This window comes from Artemia franciscana, chromosome 17 (assembly GCF_032884065.1).
Source record: "Artemia franciscana chromosome 17, ASM3288406v1, whole genome shotgun sequence".
NCBI lineage: Eukaryota > Metazoa > Arthropoda > Branchiopoda > Anostraca > Artemiidae > Artemia > Artemia franciscana.
The window spans coordinates 6,517,519-6,531,595 of record NC_088879.1 but is presented as its reverse complement, the minus strand read 5'-3'; the positions used below and the strand labels follow the sequence as shown (position 1 = coordinate 6,531,595).

The 14,077-nt window shown below is 36.0% G+C and overlaps 1 protein-coding gene across 3 annotated transcripts; it reads right to left on the bottom strand.

Moving 5' to 3' along the window:
* Nucleotides 1–3,526: 3,526 nt before the first annotated feature.
* LOC136037752 (uncharacterized) lies at nucleotides 3,527–13,815 on the bottom strand. 3 transcript variants are annotated; one of them, XM_065720547.1, is made up of 3 exons: nucleotides 13,562–13,815; nucleotides 7,416–7,877; nucleotides 3,527–3,779 (listed from the first exon to the last, which is right to left on the bottom strand). In XM_065720547.1, exons 2-3 carry the CDS (start codon nucleotides 7,801–7,803, stop codon nucleotides 3,619–3,621), a joined length of 549 nt encoding a protein of 182 aa, XP_065576619.1. In that variant the 5' UTR covers nucleotides 7,804–7,877; nucleotides 13,562–13,815; the 3' UTR covers nucleotides 3,527–3,618. The 3 variants fall into 3 exon arrangements, with proteins under 3 accessions (XP_065576619.1, XP_065576617.1, XP_065576618.1); XM_065720545.1 differs by having other exon boundaries at nucleotides 13,663–13,815; XM_065720546.1 differs by having other exon boundaries at nucleotides 13,680–13,815.
* Between the last annotated feature and the right edge of the window lie 262 nt (nucleotides 13,816–14,077).

The window sequence follows — 14,077 nt, the reverse complement described above, 5'->3', positions numbered from 1 at the left end:
TGATTTTTAAGACCTGCTGCATAGAACTCAGGAATTTTTGAAAGCACATGGAAAGGTAGGTACTAGTGGAGATCCTTTTTTTCCCGTTTTTTCACTGTTGTTTCGTCGTTAGCTAATAATTAATTAAATAAATAAATATGTACAACCACCTGTTACAAGTACTCGTTAGATCTTTCTTTGGGAGAGAGACGGGGGGGGGGGTAAATTAATTTGTGTTTGGTTTGTAACTAAATTAAATTGGCCGACGTTGCGTTTCAAGGTATTTAGGTCTGAGTAATAATCAACTTTTGACGAGATAAGTAAAGGATAAAAAAAAGTACTCCAGAGCCACTAATGGCACATAAGGCGGTGATGGCGTCAACAATTGTTGGCATTTCAGCTACTTCTTTTTGTAGCAAACCTGTCGCCCTACTTTGCGATAGCTGGGATCAAACCCAAGCCCCGTATTAACTAGCCAAGATCAATTCGCTATACCACGAGCACGACGAGAATGATGAGAGTGATATTAAAACTTTGAAGGAGTAAAGATTATCTAAAATAGGAAGGCAAAACACAAATAGAAACTTTTATGAACGAAGGAATTAAACACAAAAAGAATACTTAATGCCACGAAATTTGAAATTCGAAAATAAAAGGCCAACAGGCAAGATCACAATGCAACTTTAATTAAACCTTAAACAAACAGAAATGATCTTGGATAAGAAGTTAAACATCAAGAATTTGGAACCAAAAAATTTGACCCCAATTGAAACACCAACAGGAGTCTAAGGGAAAGGGCTTTAAGATTTTGCGCCTTTTCTCTCGTCTAGCTAAAATTTGAAAAAATGTAGCCTCTATCTAGGAGATACTAATTCGCGAAAGTATACCAGTTCGCAAAATAAAATTCGTGTCTTTTATTGAAGTTCGATAGCCAGTGAATTGGCAGCTAAACTGTTCAAGCGAGGTTTTCAGTCATCTTTAATGGGCCAACTCATACAGGTTAACAATGCCTTCAAAGAGCATTAATATCAAAACGTTAAACAGACAGAAATTATATAAAAAAAAGTCAAACCTCAAGCAAACTAAAACTTCTATGAATAAAGAAACTAAACATGAAATGAGTATTAAATATAATGAACAATTAGTTAAAACTTTGAACAAACCTGACTGTAAGCCTTGTATAGCAGAAATCACAAATCAAAGAATTCGGTTCAGGGCAGTGTCAAAACAAAATGAAGAAACAGGCATGATAAACAAAATTATAGCAGCATATGAAGAAAATATTACAAGCCTTTGAAATTTTGTGGAGAACAGGTCCGGGTTCCGGCTTCATTGACCATGTTTGGCCTAGGGGTTCACAAGTAGGTAAACTCAGTCCCAACTCTGCGACCCAAAGGCTGGCTATTATTGAGGTGGTTGTTCTATCTGCTATAGAGGATAAATACAACATTATCGAAAAGGTCAGGACAAGAAGAAAATGAAATGAAGGTGAAATGAAAATGATGCCTTAAGTTAGTTGACATTCCTATGAGATGGGAAATTTCTACAACAACAAAATAGATCTCTCTTGAGGTCTAACTTACGTTGTAAATAATTTAGAACAGTCAAAACCACGAATTTAGTATTTGAAATGAATTTCCACTCAAATTTTGTAAAAACCAAGTCGAATATTAAGGCTTTCCTTCAAAGACACTCATTCAACTATATAATATAGGGATTATCATAGAAATTCTATAAAAGAACAACTTCTACTATACCAGAAAGAAAAAACCTCTAAAGAGGTCTAACTTAGGTTGTAAATCTGCAACAGTCAAAAACACGAATTTATTATTTGAAATGAGTTGCCACCGAAATTATGTAAAAACTACATGGAATAAAAAGGATTTCTATTGAGTGTAGTTTCAGTGCCCATATTAATTTAACCGTCCACAAGGCTAATGCAAGCCTTCAGACACTTACCGAAATGAGGCGTTTTGGGTGTGATACTGAAAGTCTTCTCCATGCCTACATATGTTATGTTCGCCCGTTGCTCGAGTACGCGTGCCCGGTGTGGGGTCCATCTGCTATCCGCACAGCGTACCTATTACGCGACATAGAGTACGTCCAGAAAAGAGCAACAAGCATTATACTCCGGAACCGCGACATACCCTATGATTAAGTCCTCGCTAAATTAAATTTATCTCCAATTAAAGCCCGGCTTGAACACCTTATTCAGCACTTTGGGAAATCCGTCCTAGCCAATAAGAGGCACCGATCACTACTACCCGAACCAGTCCCTCCCAATAGCCGAACTCGGTTACAAAAGAAACTTCTACCCCCTAATGTACGAACTAATCGTTACGCCAACACATTTGTGCCTTTCTTCACATCAATTTTTAATGCTGAGTTGTAGTGTGTGATTTTTGTTTAAATCTATGATTTTTGTGAAAAAACTGAATTTAGCTATGCTACGATAGTTTTTAAATATACCGATCTCTCTCTCTCTCTCTCTCTCTTTAAAAGCCACTCGTTCAACTATCCTTTATAGAGATCATCACAGGATTACTTCAAAAGAAAACATCTACAATATCAGAAAAAAACTCTAAAGAGGGCTAACTTGCACTGCAAATAATGTATGGGAGTCAAAACCGAAATGAATTACCATTGAAATATTTTGATGACCCTCGTTCAACTACCCATTACAGAGATTATCATAGGAATGGGGTAAAGGAACAACTTTTACAATACCAGAAAAAAACCTCTCAAGAGATCTAACTTACGTTTTAAATAAGGTAGAATAGTCAAAACCATGAATCCATTATTTGAAATGAATTGCCACTTAATTTTTTCTTAAACTAAATGGAATAAAAAGGATTTCTTTAAAAGGCACATCATTCAACTATCCCTTATTGAGATCATCAAAGGATTGCTGTACAAGAACAACATTGTAAAAAAAAAAAAAAAAAAAAAAAAAAAAAAAAAAAAAAAAAAAAAAAAAAAAAAAAAAAAAAAAACCTTCCACAATACCAGGCAAAATCTCTCGCGGTCTAAAGGACGGCGTTCGTAAAGTCATTCGCAAAGTTGCTTCGTTAACCTTTCCGTAAATCTTTACGCGAGCAAGCATTGAAGTTAAACTTTAGTTAACTTTTTTCGTTAAGTTCATAAAGTTGACTGAAAGGGAAATAGTTTAGTTTCAATATTTGCACAAATAGGATAGGGTGCAATAGGACTGAATTATTGCCCGGATCTTTGGCACCACTGTCAACTTCACAAGAAAATAGGGAATTTTGATATGCTTGATCCCGAAAACAGAATACGTAACAAGCCCTTATGCCTCGTTAAACTATACTCACACCCAAAGCTCCTTATTTCTTTAAGCCTTTTTCTCCGAAACATAAAATGCTTCAGAAATTCGAATAGTTTGCTGCTCAAAACGCAAGTAAAGTACAAGGCTCATATGAGCGGTGAAAACTTTACGGAAACACACTTTGCAAACGACTTTACGAGCTTTAAGAACACCGTCTGAGCCGTCCTTAACCTATTTTATAATTAGGTAAAGCAGGCAAAACCATGAATATTAATTATTTAAAATGAACTTCTGCTGATATATCATAAAAACTGAATAAGATAAAGTCTATATTCGAAAGCATCCTCATTGAACTATCCATTACAGAGGTCATCATAGGAATATTGTAAAATAACTGGAGACACTAGATCTTCAAAAGAGGATTCTATCATATCACTTTCTTTGGAAGAAGGACTGAACTGATCACTCATAAACCAATCACAGTAAGTACCAAGTGGTGCCCTCTTTATTGGATCTAAAAAAAAAATGAAGAAATTACACCTAACAGCCTGTGCCTGCCATTTAAACAGTAGATTAGCAGCAAAGGAGTATTACGGAGTACACCAATGAAATCTATCCAGGAACCAATCAAGGTAATTACCAAGCAGTGTCCTCCACATTGGATAAAAAAAAAAGAAGATAACACTAAACAATCGGACCTATTTATGCATTTTAGCCATTTAAGCAGAAAAGTATCTCTCCCAGAGATTCTATTTTACATTAAGGCATTTGCTATCCCACAACGAGGGCAAAAGTTGGCAACCAAAGAATCGATTTTTATGAGAAAAAATTTTTGCGCATGTGAAAACCAGAAATTTGGTTTGTCAGGAGGGAGGAGGACGAGTCGAGGCTGAGACACACATTTTTCTCAAAAAGTTAATTTACTAACATTTATCCGAGCCTGTTAAGCGAAAAAAAAAATCATAAAGGTTACAACAAACACTAAAATAAGCATTGTAAACTTGCGTATTGGCAATTTTTCCTCATTCCTTTCTTAAAAGTTCAAACTGACAATAAAAATGCAATTTTTTCTGTAGTATTTAGAACATGAGACATGTCTGAGCCCCTTGATAATCCTGGTCTATCCTCCCACCTTCCTTGGTGGTGTATGGATAATGAAAAGACAGGTTGGGAGAGGAGGGGATTCGCTACTGGGCATTAAACCATTCCTAATGTCAGTAAAAATTAATTCCACATATCAACAAATCCATTAATATTTATATACAAGCAATCTTTCGTCTTCAATGCTTTGCATCATTGCGTCTCTTACTCGTGAATTAATAAAATACTGAGGACTAACATTAATAAAAATAAGAATACCTGTAATGGGGGTGTGGGCTTCCAAAACAAAGAGTAAACTTCTAACATTGAAAGGCTGATTTTTCCAAGCATTTTAAGTGAGCAGTAGCAACACAAATAGCTTTTTATTATTAGCAGCAAGGTTATTATTCGGCAACAATGCCATATCATCATATAGACAATAAAATAAGAATCATGGAAATGACAGGGTTGCCACAGGTTCAAGGAGTCAAAATAGGGACTTTAAGGACTTTTTTGGTGGAAAAAGAAACAAATAGGGATTTGGTACAGCTGCTGTTTACTGTATAAATGACACAATCAACATCTAGGTGAAGGTAAAGGATACGGTATTAGACTTTACAGTCCGTACCGGCGGTGCTGATCTCCGTTTCTTGGCCCTTCAGCCAGGAAGTGCAATGGGGGGTTGGGGCCAGCCATCCTGTGCTTTCGCAGACCCTACCTGTTTACCTTCCCCAGATTTCTCCAGGTACCAATTTAGAGCTGGGTCGACTCTGGCTAAGCTTACAGAGTCACGCCACTGACCCCCGTCCCAAACTGAAGAATTGGGTACACTGGGATTCGAACCCGCGTCCTCTCAGACAAGGGATCTCGAATCCAGCGCACCAACCCACTCGGCCAGGACGGCCTCAATCAACATCTAATTCGCTGTTCACTCTGATCTCAGCAAAATCTGAAACCAGGATGGTCAGCAACAATCGCCTGTAGCGTCATGATCTTCTGGAAAGACATGGGTAATATCAAGATGATCGCTTAGCTTTCTATTCGGACCTTCTCAGGTTTCTTTTTCTTCTCCTTAATTTTCAACTATGACTGTACAAAAATTGAATGACAGTTAAAAGTGAATGACAGTCACTACTCCTAAGACATGGGTAATATCAAGATGAGCGCTTAGCTTTCTATTTGGACCTTCTAAGGTTTCTATTTCTTTTTCCTTAATCTTCAACTATGACGGTACAACTGCTTTATTTCTGTTCCAAAATAGAATTTCAAGACTGCAAGTTACTGTTGAGTTAAAAGTGAATAACAGTCACTACTCCTAGATTTTTGTTTAACTGATTTTTTTCCATTTTTTTTTAACTTTCGGTTATTAAGGACTGAGGAGCTACAGCTTCCGCCGTAACGATAATATAAGGACTGTATGAGAGTACGGAATGGTTTCAAGTCAATGGCCACTTTGGTGAATTTATTAATCCATTTAGAAAAAGCTGAGAAAGTATGTTGAAGCTCCACCAATGCATATTTAAAACAAAGAAAACAAACAAGTTCGGCAGCTCAAGCGACTCCAGAGGTAAAAAGCATAAAAGATTTTGTCCAACAGTATCAATAAGACTTGGACGCTCTAGCCTTACAACTATTCTGCTGTCTTAAGGGACTCTCAGTTGATGTCAATCCCAAAATGACCGAAGTCATTCAAGAAACCGAAAAAAAGACGAAATCGTGTCGAAAAAAGTCGAAGTCGAACCGAAATCGTGGTCGGTATAACCGAAATGGACTATGCCGTCTTTATTCTAGTTTTTGTGCCCCTGCTGCTTTTTATCTTTCTGGTTTTGCTTTCCTCCTTCGCAAGAAGGATACAAAGAAAATACGCTCAGGATATTTTAAGTATTGCAAGTATTTGCTGCGTCTGCCTCAGTGGTATCGGAATCATACAGTCGTCTCTAAATTTGACATTGTTGATGCGCCCTCGCGACTGAAACATTTATCTAAAGATATATGTCTTAAAACTCGGCAAATGATCGGTGTTTTTGACCCTCTTTGGCCATTTTTTGAATGGAGGTAATTTATTTATGTTGTATGTTGTTATGCTGCTATGTTATTTATGTTGTTATGTTTTTTGTCTTGTTTTTTCTTTTTTTGTGTGTTTACTCCACAGTTTAATGTACTTTGTGGGTTATAAATAAATTATTATTATTATTATTATTATTTTAAAGATAACTTGAAAACTAAAAAGAATTCTTCACTGAAGTATTGATGTGACTTAATCTTGCAAAAAGAAACTTTTAGGGACGCGAAAGGGGTTTTAGGGTTTTCCAGGGACCTTCTCCAGTTTTAGGGACTTTAGGGACCAAGTGACAGCTCTGGAATGGCATCCAAACTAAAAGCATCTCAAAGTTGAATTTGAAAAAAACAGTACTCTTGGCCAATTACGTTAATATTTGTATGAAGGTCATTAAACAAAAAGGTTATTAAACCATGGTTCGCTTCGACAACAAGGTATCTGGTGGACAAAACCGTACTGCCTTACGATCATATGCCTAAACATCCTGGGAGTATATGCCTAAATATCCAAAGCAACTGCACAATGACGAGTAGTCAAACTAGTAGCTTCTTATTAATAGCAAAAGGGAAAAAAATGTTTTTATTGTAGACAAATCTTGGCTTCATAATGATTTTTTTTTCTTTTTTAGCATTATCAGGAGATTTTACAGAGGATCAAGATAGGAATCCACTCCACTCCTAGTGCCAAAGTTCACAGTTTTTGGTATTATATTTTTTCATTCTGCTGTTCTGCTACATGAAAGCTGCTGTTCTGCTACAGTTGCTATCTCAGTTTCATTTCTACAAAAAAAAAAGAATTTATGTGGCTATTTTTCAGGAAGACGGAGATCCTTTTAAGCAATTTTTGAGGGAGGAGGAATTCCTCCCTCAAAAATCCCTCAAAAAAAGGAAAGAGTCCGAAAATGGATTCTTTTCCATTTTCGGGAAATAAACCATTCGAATTTTGACGAAGTACCCTAAGCAAGGTATCAAAGACAGACATTGAGTTCAGAGAGATTAGAGACTGACTCACCAATTAGGCAAAGAAGTAATTGAGTATCATTGGATGAACAGACAACTGCTTGCTTGTAGTTCAAACTGTCTGGGTGATGAGAGTTTGGTCCTTTAAAAGCAATCACACATCCTTTTGCTGGAATATGCTCTAAAGGTGGAAACTTGCTATAATCAAGTTGTACAATATCTTCGCAAATTTCTCTGCTGGTGGTTACAACTTTTTGAATATCTGACCTTTGTGACAAATAGTCAGAAAAGTTCGGAGAGTCAAGTTGATGCTGCTCATCTGGATTGTTTTGGATAACTAGGTTACTATTGGCACATCCTTGAAATTGATCATCACTGGTTTTCACTTTTTTACACTTAAATTCATAATCATCACTCTCAATTATTCTTGATTCAGTCATACTTTGCTCAATAACTGGATTTTAGCTATTTTATTTAGGTAAAATTCTTCTTGTAATAGCTAAAAGAAACTAGCCTGCAAAAAAAGAAGATATTTAGTATGCTTGCACACAAAGAGTAGTAATATCTCCCAAGAGATTACAATGACAAAAACCTTCTGCCAGAAGCAGATACAGATTTTTTTTTTGGGGGGGGGGGGAGTTGATAAAAATGCAGTTCACCATCGATATTTTCCACTCCTCTAGCCCTGTAATAAGTGCAACTTTTGACCAGCTTTTTTTCGGGGGACGGGCATGCGCCCCCCTAGACAAAATTACAAAATACAAAGAGGATTTATCCAAATCTTCCAGTTAGGCTTCTGCCCTTAACTGATCAAACTAAAGTATATGGTAAAATCACTTGCCATCTCCTTTAGCACAAGCTTGATGCTCATCAGATGTGTTAATATATTGTGTTGTGGATAGAAAATTTCCTCTAAGAATGATTCACAGGTGTTTTCAAGTTTGGTTAGAATGACAGCAAGTTATAGTCTGATTGGATTTCTGTTCTCAGTGATTTTCCCCAGGTAACCAGCTATTGCCCAATACTGATGATTTTTTTGCAAATGACTGTTCAATAATTGTCTTGAGTCATGTACCTATGTTTTCAGAAAGTCCAGAGCTATTTGGCCCTATTTCTCTGATTGATAATATACTCTAGCTTGGCATAAACTTACTACATAAATGGGCAACTACTTGGAAATTGTAGTTTAACTCCATCAAATATAAGGTCCTTTATCTGGGCCATAAAAAACCCTCACCATTCTTACTGTAACTTAACTGCACAAATAAACTTACAAGTTCTTGAAAGCATTAGTCATGAGAGGATCTTCAGAGTTACTGTTAATGAAAAGCTGAAACACCAAATCATGGTGAAGTGCAGGTGGCTAAGGCTAATAGCCCCTGAGTCTTATTAGATCTATGATGAGCTCCAGAATACCAGCAATTAAAACAAAGGTACCCAGCCTTTGCCTACTCCCATCTGCAATACAATATGATTATTCTATTTTGGATTCACCCTATTTTATAAGTGATTTGTAATCTGCCTGAGGGTGTTTAAAGGTGGGCCACAAAGATGCCAATGCACCTAAGAACCCTACTATATCAAGATTGCTTAAAAAGACTTAAGCTTTCAACTCTCAAGTACCAGAGAAAATTATTCAACATAATTCAGATTTGATCAGGGACGAATCTTGGGGGCAGGGGACAGTCTCTCCTGGGTGCCAGCTCATAAGGCATTTTTTGATCTGATCTAATCAAATACAGTTTGAACCCTAATCTTCCAGCTTTGGAACATACCTGCGTTTAGGATTGGAGAGTTGGCGTAGCTTTGTTTGGGGAGCAATAGGATAGAAAGGAGGACTGGTGGGATGATAGGGAAGATGTTCCCACTCTTAGAATCCAGCATGGGAAACCTTACTTGTAGGAAACAGTTTTGTGCATTCGTTTTGGACATCTCCAAGATGTTTACACAAGAGGAGGTTGTCTAATCTGAGAACCTTTGATAGGTGTCTATAATTTCATGACATCACTGGTTGGAAGCTCTAATCTGAGCTTTGAATACCAAAAGCAATGTGTGTGTATGGTATTGCAAAGCATTTGCATTTAAGAACATTCATATTTAGTACAACATATCTTTATTTATTTATCATTTGTCAACTTCAGTATCAATATAGTGCTTCCAATATTGACACAACTATGGTATAAAGTTATTTTTTGCATCTTTTCTTCTTGATTTTTTCATTTTCCAAAAGAACCAAAATTGAATAAAGTATAGTTTGTTATGTATAAAAGGAAAGATTCATATAGCTCTTAAAAATTTTAATATTTTAGGCTATAAACTTGTCTTTTTTGTACCTTTGCATTGTGTTAGAAGTTGCAATAAGTATTTTGCATTGATTCATGTTTGGTAATAGATTCATAATCAGAACTATTTTTATGTGCTTATTAAATGAGTGAAAAATAATTCAAATTTCATAGTTCAAGCACAATTCAGTGGGATAAAAAAATTCATTATTGTCATGGTTCAATATTTGGAAATCATTTTAAGATCTTTATGAAAATTTTTTTCTGGACAAATTGTTTCTATCAACATACTCAGGAGATGAAAAAACAGAGGTTGAAAGTTAAAACAAAACTTAACCCTTTCAGTTACTTCTAATGAAAGAAGCTTCAGCAAATCAAAGTTAATCAAAAATTATCTTAGAAACAGGACATCCAAGCAGCACTTGACAAACTTGAGTATAATCCACATAAAACAAAATTCAACTTCAAAGCTTTCATATGAAGACATTCACTTCAAATTTTTTTCAAAATTGATTTTTTCAAATTGCTTCAATTACTGTTTTAAAAAAAAGCATTAAAAAAAAGCATATAAAGTTAAGTTTTACAAACAGGATATCACTGGTTGTATATTATCTAAATTGTATGTCTACTGTGTCACCAATAATATTATGTTACATGGAATCTTATTGTTCTTCTTGGATCTTACTAAATACATGAAGATTTACATAAACAAATATATTAGCAACAATGGGTTTGTTGGCTGGGGCTATCAGACACTGTTCTTGCCCTGGATGGCAGCCGGCCTAGATCTGTTGCTGGGTTTGAAAAATCTTGAACTTTCCTAACCTACCATAAATATTTCTCCACTTTGATGCTACAATTGTTTAAGTTACTCAAAAAACTTTCAATAGGATACCAGTTCCAGAATAACCCCCCATAATTTTTTCTCAGTTTGTATAAGGAGCAGTTTATCTGAAGAGACTGTATCCACAGACACCAGACACCAAAAAATCAAGATTGGGCTTGGTGGAGACTGGTCACTTGTCTAATTTGTCGTTTGGTATAAAACTTTTATGTGAGAATCTTATAGTTTCCTGAACCTTAGCTTGCCAAAGTGATGTAAAAAAATAAAGATTTCTTCAAAGTTACCAGGTTTTTCCTTGAAAAAAATTTATTAGATAGTTAAGGGGCTTGTTACCATCTTGGAAATTAATTGACTTAGGTGAACTAAACTGTTAAGAATGAATAGAGAGTCTAAAATATAGGCAAATAATACCAAACTATTATGCCTACTTTTTTCTTATTTCTAACTAAGAGCCCTAGACTACATAAACATAAGCTAAAAAGAGCATGCTGCTCTTATATTAATTTGTTTTTCTTTTGGTAAAGATGTTCAATTACATTCAATTTAGGTCTGATTCAAGTATTCTTAACAAGGATTAAAACAAGACACATTTGTAGCCTATCAAGTATATGCAGTTGATAAGAGCTTTACGTTATAATTCCCTTTTTCTTGAAAAAGTCTAGGCAGATACTAAAACTTCAGAGCTTTTATGGAAATGTTGATAAGGTTACTTACACAGCAGAGTTACATAGAAAAAATTACCATTCTGTTTCCTATTAAAAGTTCTTGCCAAATATAATAAATACTGCTTTTATGGTAAATTTGGAGCAGTTTGGGTAAAATTCTAGTTAATTGACTTCTTGCTATCTCAGAAAGGGTTTAGGTTAAGAAAATGAAACTTTCAGGGATGAATCTACAGACTAAAGTATGTCCCGGGAAGGTATTTTGAAGTAACTAACTCTACTCCTTCTCCCTCTAGAGGGCCTTGACCTTTGATAACCTTTAAAAATTTGTGTGTTATAAAAATGAAACCTTGCAAAATAGATCTTCTGCTTAATTGAAGTACAAAAAAATTGTTTTGAGCTTCATAACTTTGCTCAATTCCATTTTATAAGGTTTTAAAGATATACAAATACATTTCCTAAAATCTTGAAAAAAAACATTGATAAGGCTCAAAATTCCACTCAAATAACAGGAATTGCATTTTCAGAACTAAAGGCAGAGAAAAAGCAAATAGTAACTGAAAATTAAGGTAAAATGTTGTTTTGTCAAAATTTCAATAGGTATGGACCTGTCATGTAGGCAAATTTCAGGGCCCTCTAGAGGAAGAAGGAGTGGAGGTGGGTACTTTAAAATACCTTCCCAGGACATACTTTAGCCTGTAGACCCATCCCTGAAAGTTTCATTTTCCTAACCTAAACCCTTTCTGAGATAGCAAGAAGTCAATTAACTAGAATTTTACTGCAGTTTGAAATGCTACTACTACCACAAGCACCTTACCACAGCACCAAGCTGCCTGAGGATGAAACAGCTATGCATGCTCTTCCTCCATCCCAATCAAGTCAAAGCCTCCCTCTTTATACCTTCCCAAGAAGTTCATGTCTCCTTTAGATCTTTCTTTATGACATCCTCCCACCCCACCTGTAGAAAACCTGCTTTTCTCTTAACCTAAGACAGTTGGCTGAAAAGGACAATATTTGGCAATGTGCCATCCTTCCTCTGCAGAATATGCACTAGCCATCTCAACCTTTCTCTGATTATAGCCCTAGAAAGCAGGATTGAACCTCACTTTTTATACAGCCTCACTTTAAAATACCTTCCCAGGACATACTTTAGCCTGTAGACCCATCCCTGAAAGTTTCATTTTCCTAACCTAAACCCTTTCTGAGATAGCAAGAAGTCAATTAACTAGAATTTTCCTGCAGTTTGAAATGCTACTACTACCACAAGCACCTTACCACAGCACCAAGCTGCCTGAGGATAAAACAGCTATGCATGCTCTTCCTCCATCCCAATCAAGTCAAAGCCTCCCTCTTTATACCCTCCCAAGAAGTTCATGTCTCCTTTAGATCTTTCTTTATGACATCCTCCCACCCTACCTGTAGAAAACCTGCTTTTCTCTTAACCTAAGACAGTTGGCTGAAAAGGACAATATTTGGCAATGTGCCATCCTTCCTCTGCAGAATATGCACTAGCCATCTCAACCTTTCTCTGATTATAGCCCTAGAAAGCAGGATTGAACCTCACTTTCTATACAGCCTCACTTTAAAATACCTTCCCAGGACATACTTTAGCCTGTAGACCCATCCCTGAAAGTTTCATTTTCCTAACCTAAACCCTTTCTGAGATAGCAAGAAGTCAATTAACTAGAATTTTACTGCAGTTTGAAATGCTACTACTACCACAAGCACCTTACCACAGCACCAAGCTGCCTGAGGATAAAACAGCTATGCATGCTCTTCCTCCATCCCAATCAAGTCAAAGCCTCCCTCTTTACACCCTCCCAAGAAGTTCATGTCTCCTTTAGATCTTTCTTTATGACATCCTCCCACCCCACCTGTAGAAAACCTGCTTTTCACTTAACCTAAGACAGTTGGCTGAAAAGGATAATATTTGGCAATGTGCCATCCTTCCTCTTCAGAATATGCACTAGCCATCTCAACCTTTCTCTGATTATAGCCCTAGAAAGCAGGATTGAACCTCACTTTTTATACAGCCTACTGTTTGAAATACCATCAGTCAGCTGGGTCCCCAGAACAATCTGTAGACAATTTCTCTGGAAAACATCTAGCAAATCTTTCCCTGCTTTTCAGAGCCCACTTTTTGACCTTTTGTGATCACTGAAGCTTCTAATCTTGGGTTGCAGACTCATCTTACTATTATTCCAAACTCTTTTTTTATTGGTGAAAAATAATCCTGAGCCTTGGCTATTCTACTTTTAACATCTTCAATACCCCACTGTCTTTATTAATAATACTTTACAATAATTTTCAACAGAAACAAGTGTCATATTTGGATTCAGGGTAAAATTCTGATTCTAAAGGTAAGCTTGTTTCTTAGATATCTGAATAGTATATTAATATAGATATTTACCTTTTTTCTCCTCCCTTTTTGGTTACCTTCATCAATTTTACTAAGTACTAAAAATGTAGGCCTAAGCAAACATTCAAAAACGACAATCTAATGTAAGCTACCTTTGGCCTATGCTTACACTTGATTTGAGCAAAAAAATTGACTTCTTCCCAGCAATAGAAGTATTTCAACGTTGTTTTATTACTAAAATACAATAAAAACGGCTTTGATTTAATAGTCAGTATACGTGCTGTTGCATTTTAAATTGTTTTGCCACTTTATGCAAGAATGACCAAAATAAACATTACCAGCTTCTCTGGTTCACACATCGCTGGTAATGTCTATTACCATCTTATATGGCCGAACCGTTCGGCCACAGATATAGATAGAGAGGGAAAAGGCCAGATTCTTGCAATTTCACTTCTATCTTTAACTTATAAAACTATAGTATTGCTCCGAGTTAATGGTAAATCCTAACGGTTGCAGAGTCTGATGTCTGTTCATTTTTGATATCCATTGATGTGAACCGGTATTTAT